The sequence below is a fragment of the Falco biarmicus genome, chromosome 8 (genome assembly GCF_023638135.1).
Source record: "Falco biarmicus isolate bFalBia1 chromosome 8, bFalBia1.pri, whole genome shotgun sequence".
NCBI classification, from domain to species: Eukaryota; Metazoa; Chordata; class Aves; order Falconiformes; family Falconidae; genus Falco; species Falco biarmicus.
Genome location: NC_079295.1, coordinates 53285679 through 53300643, shown reverse-complemented (window position 1 = coordinate 53300643; position 14965 = coordinate 53285679). Strand labels below are relative to the sequence as shown.

Below are 14965 nucleotides of genomic sequence, written 5' to 3'. Positions count from 1 at the left end.
TGGTGGTGATGGTGATGATGGTGGCTTTCATGTTCCCCTCCTCCCTCTCATACCTCCTGTTGTACCAGCAGGGCCTTGCTATGCAATTGAGACATTTCAGAGAACCAAATCAGCTGAAAACTGATTAAACCACCTGAAAACTAAACACATCTTTTTTTTTTCCTTCCCCTTAGGTTTAGTTTTCTGTCTTTTTAGTTGCCCAAACCAGACCTTGGTAGTCCCATTGAGTAGCACTCGGAGATGGGAAAGCCGGCCAGGGGCAGCACAACCAAACACTTCTTACAGAAGCTATGCCAGCTTGTACAGCTTGAATGAATCACTTGGTTGTCTTGCTCTCTGGAAACTACCTTTCTGGAGATCTAAATGGCGTAAAGGTTTTCCTGGTAGAGTGTTTTGCCAAGAAATAATAAAATTTCTTTTTAGGGAGTCCCAGAAATACTGGATTTTTGGAAGATCTGTGTCTTCCTCCCCTGCAAATGTTTCTATCTGAGCTTTTGGTAGCATCCTTTCTGTCCTGTTTTTGTTAGGCAGATCCTACCCATCTGAGGCGAGGACCAAGTCTGTACTGTGTCACCTGTTGAAGTCCTGTAGAGCTGGCTGGTGCATTAAATATTTGGACTCTCTACAAGCATTAGCTTTTCAAGAATTCAGCCAGTCTTGTTGGTAATTGCTTTTCTACTGCTTATGGGTTTAGAATAGTAACACCTAGTACTACATTAAGTGGATACTTAATAAGGCAACCTTATAATAGGACTCCCATGGAATTACATATTACATTAACACCAGATGAGTTCTTTCTGAATTCATTATGAATGATTACCCTGAATACCAAAGGAATTATTAATCATTAGCCATTTACTATGGAGGGTTACTGAATAATTGCCAGATACAGCTGTTTTAAGAATTTACAAGCCTTCCTGATCAAGTTTCATTCTGAAAGAATCATTAAGTGTAACTTTCTTTTCACTAGAGAGTTCCTACTTTTATTTTTAATCTGTACTCCTTGTTCAATTGCATTCCAGTTCTAAAAGCACTTCAAAGATAGTCACTCAGCCTAGCTCATTCACTAATGGAATTACTTTCCTTATCTCCATTTTGTCTTTGAGTGTATCTCAGTTGGCTTTATACAACACATCTGAAAGGTTAATAAACTTTAAAGCCTGCTGGGAGACATTCAAGGGCAGGGTGACTCTGACATGACAAAAAGATGCAAAAGCATTATGTTTATGACTTTGTGGCAAGTAAATTCTGAAAGTAAAGATATCCAAGGCCTTTGATTTGGTTTCTGAAAGTTCCCTCTGTTCCTACCATCGTTTGAAGACTTAGCTGTTTTGCATATCAGAGGTAGATGACTTGGGAGACAGAGGGAATTAACTACTTGCTTTAGATAAACTTTTCTTTTGGGTATAAGCATCCGCAAGAGTTTTGCTTCTTTGACAACTTATTCATGCTGACTGTCTACAACAGCACACAGTTGCAGCTCACGTCATCCTGATTAAATTCAAATAGTGTTGAGCTTTTCTGCATAATTTCTCATTGTAACTAGTAATTTGATTCCTGCCCATAGTCCTGACAATATACACTCTAATATGAGTTTTACTGTGTGTTGATGTTAGATCAGTGACTCAGGTTTCAAAGTTAGGTAAGCGCAGCTGTGAATGCATTTTTGGGTTGTTTTGGGAGGGGGTTCCCCACTCAGCAAGACAAATTCAGTGTAAAAAGCCTATGTACCTTTAGACCTTGCATAATAATGTTATGCCATTTCCTTGTATTCTGCCTGCAAACAGTGCTGCTCTGTCTAAGCGTGCACACCCTTATTTATGTTTATGACAGCTGAATCCATTCAGTGGGTTTCACAAATGCCAGACTGCCACAAATAGCATTTGCACATTAAGTTGCATTCATTAAATTGTGTTGAAGTTAGTTCAACTGTAGATGACTCCCACTGAATTCAGGGGAATTCAGTACTTGGCTTCTGATCTGTAAAGTTTAATTAAATCTGTATGAAGCAGTCCTGTGTCCTGTTGATTGCCGAGATAGCAATACAAATGTATTTGTGTTTAAGCAAAGGCTGATACTATATGCTGTGCCAGTGATGCCATAAACCAATGCTTTGGAAATCCTCTTCATTTAGAGCTGTGTCCCAAAATGAAACATATGAAGATAATTTCTTGTATAAATACTGATATATTTTTATGTGTTATATAAATGATACATTTAAGATGACTCTTTTTGAGCTAATTATAACCAGCTCAGGGTGGAATTTTTTTTTATTTTATTTTTTTTTTTTTTAGTTAGAGAATGAGGGGATCAGCAGTTCATCTTGGAGATTCAGCTGTGGCATGGGGCTAGCTGCAAACCCAAGCATGCTCTCGCTGAAGTCAGGGGTTTTACACAGGTGAGGTGGGGGCTCAGTGTAGGACATGCTGCCTGGCATACAGGCCCTGACCGTTGGCCACCAGATGGCAGGCACAGTCTCCTATAGAATAATTATATGTTCTTTGACCTACATAAAGAACAGCTGCATCTTTCTCCATTGAAAATGATAGATAGTGCCAAGTACACCGAAGATAATGGCCGCTTTCCGAAAGCTGTTTTCAGGTTTTACACCTGAAACTTTTTATTCTTTTGCCTTTCTCTGTTATGATTCTCACCTTGTGCCAAGGAAATTTCTTTTTCCACTTGACTCAGCTATAGCTGTTAAATTCAGTTGGATTTGAACTGAGTTCTGTTAAGCAGAAGTATTAATATAACCAAGGCTTTTCGCAGCAGTGTGCAGGCCATATGTAGTAGTAGTTGGAATGGATTAAATATACATAACGTATTTTAAATGCATGCCTAAATAGACATATAATTTTAATTTATTCTTTTTTTTACTGGACAATTCTGGAGTTCTCTGCACCACTTAGTTTGATGACCAGCCCACCAAGGATGAAGCACTGCTGTAGAGGTACACAAGAGCAACATCACATGCTCACAGCTCTGAAGAGTCAGGGAAATCACAAATTGCAAATGCAAAATGTAAGATCACTAAATGGGTACTGGTTTTAGCAGAAACAGAAGAGATAGGGACTTGGATGACTAACCTTAGCAATTGTGCAAGTGACCATAACTTCAGTAAAGTTAGAGGGCCTCCATTCCTTTATTCTTGGAATAAACATTGTCCTTACTCAGTATTTGGAAGACTAAATGAAATTCTTCATTCTCCAATGCGCTATTGAGTTTCATTACATTTTATAACAAAAAAGGCAGGAATGAAAATAAGGATTTATTTCAGAGTAAGTGAGTGGAAGCATGGCTGCAAATTCAAAATGCGCATTAAAAACTCCTCTGCACAGACAGGTACAGATGATGGCACGTTTGCTCAAAACTTGTTCTAAACTGAGTCTGATCCTGAGCAGCCAGGTGGAGCAAGCACATTTATTAACGCTATGTAGCCTTTCCTTTATTGTTTGGATGGATGTTTGTAACCTGCTCTGGAACTCTCATGTACAGCCTAGCGTACAGCTCCTCAGAGGTGAATAAACTCTAGTGTGTGGCAAGAGTGACCCACCCAGTGAAATAGTTATTCATTGGTAATTTACTGTACTACACACTGGCCTTATGCCCACTACATTCCCACTGCAGGCAAGCTCCAAGTATTACATAGTTGTGTAGATATCAGCATTTTTATATCACGTCACAAGAAAGCCATAAATTTAATTTGATCTTTATATAGAGAGAGAGATCATAAAACCCAAGTACTGTTCATATAATCTGATTATCTTTTTCCTGTTTCACAGAACTGAGGCATTTTTCTTATCCAGTTTGATCTATCTTTCAAGGTCCACGTAGTGTTACTACACCAGTGCTATCTCCCCAAAGAAGTTTTATGTAGACAGAAGAGTATGGCTTGAGTTCATTTACCTTCTTAGCAAGTTTGTGAATGTCTCTCTGGAACACTGAGAGCCTCGTGCAAGCCAGAGGCCTCCAGTGCTCAGCTAACCTGAGGACAGCCTCACTGGTCACCCACTCTCCAAGAGCAGCTGGAGATGGACACTAAGCCAGATGGAGAGGGCAAGGGTCTTACCTGGAGACCTGTTCAGCCGGTTGTGCTAAGCAGCTGTAAAGATGCTCACAGCCCATCAGTAGAGCAAGTGTAAAACTCCCTGGGTGACTGTTTGAAAGTAAACGGTTGCTCAGAGCTCTCATTTGCTTCTAAGGGTTTGTTTATTATACGAATGTTTAAATTAATGTGCTATCCTGTGGACACTGGGTTAATGCCTGGACTTAGGATTTCTTACTGGCTGCATCATCCATTCATTCTATCATAAGCTCTGACAGGTCACTTTTTCTCAGTGTTTCAGTTTTCTCATGTATGAAATAGGCTTGATGATCCTTTCCTCTAAATGGTATTTTTGAGTCTGTGTATAACTGAAATTACTAGGGTTTGTGCTTCAATTAATGGCATGGAGTTTACACTGCTGTAGCTTAACTGGTATCTGCTTAGCTTTACCATAGCAATAAGAACTGAAGCTTCTATGTTTGTGCAACCACCTCATTGTTTTCCATGCTTAATGCAGTTTTTCTTTATATAGATAGTGCCTAAGCATCTGGGTCCAGCTGATAAAGAAAGTTTCCTTTTCAGTTGTCTGCTCCTGCACAATTGGTCATTGAGTTCAGCAATCCTGGGATTAAGCTGAAAGAGTTTTAATTAAAAAACAAAGTGTCAAATATGGTTGCAGGATGGTCAGAATCATTTTACAGACACTTTTAAATCAAAAGTGCAAAGGAAACATTGGCGGTGAAACAAGTTTCTCGGTTCCTTCCCTGAATCTTATGTATTTGTAATTGATACAGAAACCCTCAGTTTTGTCCTTTTCTCCCACACTCCTGTGTTTTGAATGCTAATCACAGGACACGGAGAACGTTCACAGAGGGAAGGTATATGGCTCTCTTCTATTTCAATATGGAGACATCCTTTTAATTGCGTGCAGACAGCAGATGGTATGGCTTTTGTGGCATCATGAACTCCAGCACAATTTTGTCAGCCCCTGCACAGCATGGTACAATTTAAAGCTGAGTAAATATGGGGAGAGTGAAGAGTTAGGGGTGGAAAGGCAGTAATTCCTAGGACGTTTGTCTCATTTTTATTTTACAAATTGACCGCGATTTTGTTATGCTTCACTCTTGTTCACTTTCTGCATCTGTTCTAGAAGACTGCTTTCCTGCCAGGAGCATCCACCCAAACAAAGAGTTTTGAAAGGATTGTTGTCAACTTCAAAAAAATGCATTGCCATTTGAAAGTTTTGTGTTTTTTTGTATAAGAGGATCTAAGATTTTGAAGTTACTTTCTCTCAGACTTCAGAAGAGGAAGTAGGTAAAACAAAAAACAAAACAGAAATAACACAAATTCCCAACTAATAAGCATAAGATAAGCTTTTTTTCCAGTCCACAGATATAATCTCTCACAAAACTGATTCAGAATTTTCTGAAGCTTTTTCTGGTCAGGAAATTCTTTTCTATTAGAAATCCCTTTCTCGCCTGATTCAGACTTCTCACCCATCAGTGAGCATATTATTCTGGAATTCTTCTTATTTTTCCATCATTTTTTGCAGTTTTGAAACTGCAAAAATATTCCTAAGGTAAGAAACATTGTCCCGCTCAAACCTCATATGCCCTGTGTATTCTGTAATTGGTTTAAAGGCGGTATGACTTACAGACAACAGAGGCCTTGTATAAAAGCAGCTTAGTAAGTAAAACAAAAAATTAGTACAAATTAGAGAGGATTTTTTTCATTGAGTTGCAACCTGACAAGTAATATGCCATTAAATATATACATATACATAGCAAATATGTTTTTCAGTTGAATAAAACCTTAACCCCCCCCCGAGAGGCACTGATTTTACACACTGGTATGCTGCTATAAAAATTTGGGTACAGGCTGGCTTTATGTCTAGCTCCTCTTGGAGTTAATGCTGGTATGACATAATGTACATCCAAGTCCCGAATCCGTGAGGCTACAAGACACAGCCAGTCCGTGGCCGTACAAGAGAGGACCCGTGGGAGGCAGGGTTCACTGGAGGCACCAGTCTGTCTCCACTCAGTAGAGCAGTTGCAAACTGCACTGCACCTCCAACATGCAGCGTTTAGAGCACTGGCAGAGAGAGTGTACAGCTGACTGTGTGAACTCAAATAATATTGCTAATAAACTTGTTAGATGTAGCAGTGCTTCTAATTTGTATAGTGTTACAGTAACAGTATACATGATTTATGATAGTGAAGATTTTTCTGGAGTTTCATCATAATACTGAAGTTTGCCTCGTTCTCTGACAGAGCAGAGTATAGATAAGTCTATTAAGAAGAAATATAGAAACGGTTACACAGAATACGTTAATTTGAAAGTATATCAAGGAGAGCAGTGGTGAAGTTTAGTGTACCTTTGTTTCCCATGTTTTTAATCACCCAGCCTATGTTCCTGTTCTTCTGATCAGCTTCTTGACTCTAAATAGACATATTCTTGCATTAGCATGTGAGATTATGTTAATTTCACTTATGAAATTGAACCCACTTTGCATATAGCAAAACTTGTTGAACACTGTTACATGTTTCTCCAGACTTTTATAAAACTGGAGAAAAATAGATTTTTATGTTCCTTCCTAAATGTATTATTTTAATAAAATGAAATTCTAATCTATGACACCATTTCACATAAATCCTAGGAATGTTTTTGTTCGGATTAAAAATTGTTGGTCTGTATCCTCAGCTAGTGGAGCTATGCCAATACATAGCAGCTGGGAATTTCCTACCCTGCTATCTGTGTGTGGCATTGGAGTCATTAAGCATAGGACATCTCCTGTATGCATTCTAAATTACCCAGCAGACTCTTTGGCTTTTAACATATGGTTATCTTACATAAATCAGAGTTCTGCTTTTCCAAAATAAGTGTGTTTTTTAGTACTTTGTGCAAATACTTGCTAAGCAATGCAAAGCATTGTTTGTCTCTTGATATTAAATAGGGCATGGGAATATGGTGCCACAGACTAATCTAGTGTACTTTACCGTCCAAGGAGCGTGAAATATTTCAGAATTCTTTTTTTCTGTGTGGAGATAAGGTAGGACATGTGCAGGTGCAGTAATTTACCCAGAATCTTGTCATGGCTCGTATCCCACCAGAATTACTTAGAATATGTACAGCTTCTTTCTTATTTTCATATTTTAACTAATATAGGGTATGCTTCCAAATAGAACAAGGCTGTGATCTCAGGACACTGTTTTGAAGTAATTTTCTCCCTGTTTCATTATAAATGTTTTACCATTATGCCATCCTGACTGCAAAATCAGTGGAATCTTGAAAGTAAAAATATATCACTTTGTTTAAATATGCACTGAAACGAAAACCGAGCTTTTGTCCTTGATTTCTGCTGATCTCCAGATTATTGTCAAGGATGTATAAGTGAATTATAACCTTGAGTTTCATACAGGTCAATGGTATCCGTGCTAGTGACTCATGTAGGCCATAAAAGTATATTTCCAAGGGGTGTGGGTATAGGTGGGCTGAACAGCTTGGGCTGGTTTATAAAAACAAGGGCCTCAAGCCATCTGCACTTATCCATTCTTCTTTGTTCCAGCTGCTATTCTGCTCTAGCAGCCACATCACCAGGGCAACATGGCATTTGCAGGCAAATACGAATTTGAAGGCGATGAGAACTACGATGACTTCGTGAAGAAGATTGGTAAGCATGTCTTGGGTTGTAAGTCTTAAAGGTTATCAATTCGTTAAAAATACTTCTTCAAAAAAAGCTTTTTTACTGAAATGTGCTGAGATCAACAGGGGCTAAGACTGGTAGGAGTGCTCTGCACTTCAGCAAGGAGATTCATTCTTGTAAAGCACTGTCAGCTGCAGGAAACGGTCCTGTTCTACAGAAGCAGTATTCCTTTTCAGTGGCAGCAGAATGAAGGGCCAAGATGTTTGCAGCATGATGATTGTGAATCGCTTTTTCTGTCCTTACTATTCATCAGTGGGAGCATAAATTTAGTATGAAGATGATTGTCAAAATCTTACAGGAACAGCTTTCTGTGAATGCTATCAGAAGACTGTGCAAACCTTTTTTCAGAGATTACCCCGTAAAAGCTCTTAGGGATGCTATGATCGGTGTGCGTAAATTCAGTGCCTGTGTTCATTTATTTAAAAAGCAATAGCAAATAGTAAATAGGTGTATGCAGCTATATATCAAAGGCACAAGTTCATATACATTTAAATTCCACACATCTGCATGTGTAGATTAAGCAGCAGGAAATATTTGTATATGCTTTACATCTATGCATTTATTCTGTGTGTCATTCCTTAGGGAAAAGAGTGCAAGACCAAAACTTACTATTTCAGGAAATGCATTGGTGTGCCTATATTTTCCTTTAAACCACTGGTATAAACTCAGAGCTTTGATACTGCTGTAAAAAAAAAAAAAAAAAAGAAAAAAAAAATTCAGATGCTCAGACACCAGTATTTGAGAATAAACATACCATTGGCATGCTCCCATTCAAATACAGCTGGTAGGCTATTAGATTTTATAAATTGTATGTTTGTATTGATTAAGGTCTCCCCAGTGACAAGATTGAAATGGGAAGGAATTGCAAAATAGTCACTGAGGTGGTGCAGAATGGAAATGACTTCACCTGGACACAGCATTTCCCAGGAGGCCACACCACGACCAACACATTCACAATCGGCAAGGAAGCAGACATGGAGACAATGGGCGGTAAAAAGTTCAAGGTAAATTAATTTAGCTCTTAAGTTCTACACTGTCTCAGTTATTTTTTTAATTTAGGGTGAAAATCAAATCTGTCTCAGGGACATTTTCCTTAAATGTTTTTTTTTCATCTGTCATAGCTTAGAAACATACAATTTTGCCCATATTTCTTGATGCCTCTAGCAAAATATCTAAATCTGGTTTTAAAGAGAGCTAGAGCGTCAGAACTGTACATACTAATAAAGAACAAGGATAGAGTGGCAAGCATCTACTGGTGTCGCAATTCAAGCAAACATAATGCTCATTAAAACTCTCAAGAGCTGGTTGGCAGCTGTGTCATTGTCCAGCAACTGCAGCACATTCTGAGGGAGTGCTGTGGGCCCGAGCTCTGCCCGTGCCTACCTTGTGACGTCAGCTGTGCTTGAGCCTTAAACAAAATGCTGTGTAAAGTGAAGGGGAAAAAATAAATTTCTCCATGTCCTCCCTCCTGTTGAAAAGTACAGAGCAACTTGCAGCTTAAGCAGCCTCTAGTGAGACCTAAGATTACACCGTATCGATCTACTCCTGTCATGGACAAAATCTGGATACAAAACCTACCGTAAAATGGTTTAGTTACTTAACTTACTCATTTCTCATATATTTAAAGGGATAAGACAGTTTGGGACTGCTAAACTCTGCATTTGTGAGGTGTCCAGAACCCTACAATAGATTACTGTATAAATGCTTTATACATATTAAAGAGTCAGGAAAACCAGCAATTGCATCAAGGAGCTGTGACAAACTGAGACAGCAATAGCACTGCATGATTTCCAGAAGGCTTCTTTACTCACACCTTTCTGATTACAAGAGGAAAAAACCTCTTTGGCTTTGAGGAATCTTTGTGAAACCTAACAGACTGAATAAGACACAATCAACTTGGTCAATTTATTACAAACATAACAGTTTTGAAATACTACAAATTTGATCCTCTTCTTTTTGGCTCTGGCAGTCCAAAGCCTATTAGATAACTAAAGATGGAGGCAGAGTAGATTACTTTCAGCAGAGAAACCGCTGCATTTTATTATAGTGTCACTAAATAATATATAAACTAGTAAGGTGGTTTTCCTTGTATCTGGTAAAAAATGTCCACTCATCTCTTCATTTTGCAAATTACTTTTTTCTCCTCTAAATAGGACTGGCTTATCTGCATTACTAAAAGTGTGGGCAAGACTGGCTTTGTGATGGAACTGCGTATCGAGTTTTGGCAGTCAGCTGAGCTGCTGCCGTATTTGTGGTCTTCATAGTAGCATCTGGCATACTTCTTCCATATAGAAGCAGCTCTTACAGCAATTGGCACATATTACAGTATGAAGGCACGGCTGCAGACTGTGCAGCCATGTTCACCTTTACTTAAATGAGCAAGATGAATTCTAGTGTAGTTAAAGGTATGAAGCTTCAGGATCTGGACTAAAGATTGGCATCACTTGTCCACAGTGAGTTTTGTAACTGCTTGCAGGCAGGTTATTAGTGTCTGAGAATGCTACTTCAAAATTAACTCCTACAATCATGCCTTTTCTTTCACTGTCAAAACAAGAGAACCACATAAACACTGAGGACGGAATGACAAGCATAGCCTGTAGTCAGATCATTTTTAGAGCTATAGATGAATATTGTGTACGTATTGTTAGACGAACATTTTTCTATTTAAATTGTGAACATTTAAGAACTAAAGCACAAGAATTTGTCTTGTTCATGAAGCTTCATGTGTAAAGAACTTCTACTTTTAAAAAAGTAAAAACTTTAAGCATCAGGTGTACAGATCTTTACAGTGTATCTGATAATATAAATGCCAGTAACCCCAGGGAACATCAACCCTTTCTCTATTACAGGCAACTGTTAAAATGGAAGATGGCAAAATAGTAGCTGATTTTCCCAACTATCGTCATACTGCAGAGATTTGTGGAGGAAAGCTAGTAGAGGTAAGTTCTCAAATATCCAGGTTATTTTATAAAAAACAAAACAGAACCCTCAAGAGCAGCAGGCTTAAAATTCTGAGCTTAGAAAAAATCTTTAGATAAAGCAAAAGTTTTAAATAACTTTCTTCTTCACTCGATAATCTTCTAGTGCAGATTTAATCCAAAAATTAAATGAGCAAACTTTTCATCATACATTTTTTATAAACTTGAAACGTAGATCTTGCATCTTAGGCGCAGACACACAGTTTTATAGCTGAAGACTGGAATGTTCGGAGTGAAATATTCCCAAGCTGCCATGCCTGATTGTATTCACTATGCCTATGCTCCAAGAACAGAAAATAATATATAAAAAACATTTCACCTACTACTTTGTAGAAAGTTAACACTTTGTTTCATTCTTGGAAAACTATCTAGCTGCAGCTCCTCACAGAATTTCTGTAGAACTCTTATTTCCTTAGTCTTACCAAAAAAAAAAAAAAAAAAAAAAAAAGGAAAGAAAAAAAAAGAAAGAAAAAACCCCACCACAAAAGAGGCTGGATTTCAAGTAGTATCCTATTTTATGAACAAAATGGCAATATAGCTTTGGAAGATTACTGAAACTACAATACTTATAGTAAAACCTGTGAAACAGATAGGATTGCCAAACATGATGATTTCTGATTCTCAAAAATCCTCCTGAATTGACTTATGTCCATGCCAGTTACGTATGTCCGAGTGCATCTTCACCAGAGACTAACCAGAAGTGTTACTCTGTGAATCAACAAGGGACACTCACCCTTCCTGAAAGTAATAGTGTCAATTGTTTATTGCTTTTGGAGAACACTTATCTCGTTTGTCTAAAAAACTGAAAACTTGGGAGTTGGTGAAGCCATGTCTAACTCAGGATATGTTTAAGTTATCCCTAAACCCCTGTTCAGAAGTTGTGCTTTTTGTGTAAGAATATTTTTGCACTGTGTATTTCAGACTTGCCAAGGACATTCAGCTTATTTTCTAGATAGGCCTTCTACAGAAGGGTGAATGCTGCTTTGGTAAAGGACAGGTTCTGTAAGCCAGTCAGCACGTCTTTTCATTTGTAACACTGGAGCTCTAATTACACTGTTCAACCATATTTTTGTTTGTTCTTTATTCCAGATTTCTACTACTTCTGGTGTAGTCTACAAAAGGACCAGCAAAAGGATTGCTTAAGGCAGTAAAGTCAGTCTTTTCCAGTGCACTGAAAAACAAAGAACAGGACAAATAAACAAGAGTTTTGATTGTCTTTCCCTCTTTCTTTGTATTACAAACATGAAGAATTGTTTTTCAGAGTAATATTATCCTCAGCATTACTGCTTACCCCATTCCTAAAGATCTGACAAATACTCAGAAAATCAGAAGATGCCACAAATCATTTAATGATGCTGTCCAGTCTAAGTATTTCAGGATATGATACGTACTTGACATATTCAAATGTGGTCTACCACATGCTTAATAGAACCTCTATTCAGTATCTGTCTAGAGAACAGGACAATACTCTGCCCAAAGCGTACATCAAAATGCAAGACCTGATGAAAACCTTTTGCCCTATTGCTGGTTGGAGGACAGAAATTTAGGAGCTTGAAAACAAGAGAAAATTTAGTTTATCACTAATTAAAAGATATGCTTTCATACTGTTATCATGGCTTTCTCATTCTCATCAGTGTCTCTTGATGTCCCAGATTCTTAGAAGACATATAAGGTTTTACAGACAGACTTCTGTGGGAAAATGTGGAGTCTTATTTTCTCAGTGCAATCCTGTTATTTACATAGAGCGCATGTGAAAACCTGTTTTCTTGAACACAGGAGGAATTAAATATAACACAGTTTTTGCATTCACTGTTCCAAATCACCTCTGGCCAAACACAAAGCTTTTCGCTTTTCAGGCTCCTTTTTCCAGCTGTCTTGCCTTCTAGATCCACCTAGCTGCTTGCCCTCACAAGCTAATCAGAAATGAGAATTATAACTAGGGCATGTGTTTTGTGTACACAAAGGTTCACTTTCTGATGGGCCTATATACATGATTGATGATCCCAATCACTTCAGCTATCTTGCATTAAAAAAGACTTTTAATTCCTTTTTAATGTTTTCCTCAATAGAGCTTGCTAAGCTTTCCACCTGCAACAAGGCTTCATCCAGACTCCATCAGTTTACACAAAACAGGCTGCACATGTCTTATGACTAGTTGTTGCACAATATATTACTTACTCTGTGTTTCCAAGGCGAAGTGTAATGCTGAACTCTTCTTAAACACAAGTCAAATCTGAAACCTGTTCAATCTTGAGATGCTCTTTTGGTACTTGCAACAAACTTATCTACTGATTTAATAGAATTTTGTTGAAATTCAGCCTCTTCAGTTATATGAGGTCATGTTGAGAAGTAATAAGGGATCTCTTCAGGCTTACCCCTCATCTGAGTTCAAGTCAGCCAGTATATGCCTTTGCAAGTAATTATGGGACATCTTAGAACACTTGGATTTAGAATGTGCCCATCACTTTCAACACTTAACCAACTACACAGAATGACTTGTAGAGTTACACATAAGTAGATATGGGGCAAGTGTTACGTGAAACTAAAGCTCATACTAGAATTAAGGGATGGTGGTTTTGTCTGAACCATTCACACCCACAAGAACGTGCTCTGAAGGAGATGATGCTGATACCTGATGATTCCCTGCTTTGAAAACAAAATGAAACCGGCCAACACAAATTCCAGTTCTAGAAGCAACAACATTTAAGTGTTATGCAGTTGGAACACTTTGTTTTCACATTCTGCAGGTGATCAATTAACTCCCCATTATACAGACAACAATGCTTTGAAAAGAAGGGTGGGATTTTTATCTAGGCTCTCTAGAAAATATGCAAGGGGTGCTTTCACGTGGGGAAAGAAGCATTGCTGTCTTTTCAACTGGAGGACATTCTTGAAATCGCAGTACAGAGAGAAAAATAAACACCCCTTAAACAAACAAAACAAAAAAAACCCTTAGGCAAAAATTATCACTAAGAATCCATCAGTGTTTGGCCCACATTTGCTGGAATCTAGACTTCTCAGTAAAAAATAGCACTAAGCTAAATTTTATTACACCTATACGCTTTACCAATGAGTTGATTATACTGATCAAAGAGCATTATTTCAGCTTTAAATTGTTCCCTACAGCGTGTAAAACTTGCTAAAACAAAAGGACCAAAAGTGGCTTTGACAGCTTTGCAAACAGAGGGTTGTGGCTTTCTCACAAATAGGGACACAGTAGGTAGCTTCCCTTTCCTGTCTAAAAAAGCAGCAAGCTGCAACTGTAAGATTTTTAAAAAATAAGTTCATTTTAACCTTTGATGCCTGATCAATATTAGCAGACTTCTTTCTGCCTGTGTCCCTGTTGCAGCTCTTATCAGGACTCACTAATAGAGTTTAATTTTACTGTTAGCTTTCTCATTTGTTTGGTTGTATCTGCAACATCCTCCCATGTAAGGGAGATAACTAGTGCCATACCCCTGGCCACGTTTCACTGCATTTGCTTTTGCAGCAGCCTTTCTTTGTTCCTAGTCTGCCAGGAGAGTAGGAGTTAATCAGCATATAAAAATTCTGATCTATGACTATGCTACAAGTGGCAGCATCAAAGAGCACAAGGTGTGAAGTTTTACTTCCATTTGTTTAAAAATTAACTCAGCTTCACACGCACCTCTGCAGCTCCCTCCAAAAGTTGTGGCGAAGAGTCTTCAGAAAAGCATTTTTAGGTTGGCTGAACTCTTCTATGTTCACTTTTCCTGGAGGTATGTTTTCACAAAAGAAACAAAACAATTAGTGACACGAAAAAAGTATTTACTGAAAAATGAAACATGTGGAATTGCCACTAACATTTAAAACATTCTAGAGAGAACTGTCAGTCAAATCATAAGTCTTTCCCCTTTCAGAGTCTGCCGTTGGACTTAATCTGCCCCAGCTCCACCCATGATACAATGGCAAGAACAGAACCTAGAAGCCAATGGACAATTCCTGCTTAGAAGATGCAATCTGCAGAAGAAAGACTGAACATACAACTGCATTCTCCTATTCAGCCTTTCAACCTCCTCCGGTAAGATGGCACCCCCAAGTCACATTGGCCATGCAAGCTGGAACATTTTCTGCCTTTCTTGTGCAGTGACTGAATTCCTGATCTGCCTAATCCTTCACAATTTATTATTTGGCAAGGTCTTTCCTACCACTCTTCTGTTCTGTGAAATATTAGGAGTGCTCAGATCAACTATTTATAAGGTATAGGCATACATTCTTTGC

General features: G+C 38.2%; 2 protein-coding genes across 13 annotated transcripts in view; both read left to right on the top strand.

Moving 5' to 3' along the window:
- Positions 1-12326, top strand: part of FABP6 (fatty acid binding protein 6) — a 46082-nt gene extending 33756 nt beyond the window's left edge. For 5 of the 12 annotated variants that reach the window (XM_056348833.1, XM_056348836.1, XM_056348826.1 and 2 more), the window contains 5 exons: positions 5196-5359; positions 7611-7715; positions 8577-8752; positions 10598-10687; positions 11816-12326. In XM_056348833.1, coding sequence (XP_056204808.1) covers positions 7649-7715; positions 8577-8752; positions 10598-10687; positions 11816-11869 — 387 coding nt within the window. In that variant the 5' untranslated portion in view covers positions 5196-5359; positions 7611-7648 and the 3' untranslated portion in view covers positions 11870-12326. The other 7 variants (XM_056348835.1, XM_056348828.1, XM_056348831.1 and 4 more) reach the window with 3 other exon arrangements.
- The window catches only part of PTTG1 (PTTG1 regulator of sister chromatid separation, securin), an 82920-nt gene continuing 69646 nt past the window's right edge, over positions 1692-14965 (top strand). The window contains exon 1 of the mRNA XM_056348825.1: positions 1692-1695. The gene's annotated coding sequence lies outside the window, so the exon portion shown is untranslated. The remainder of the gene's footprint in view (positions 1696-14965) is intronic.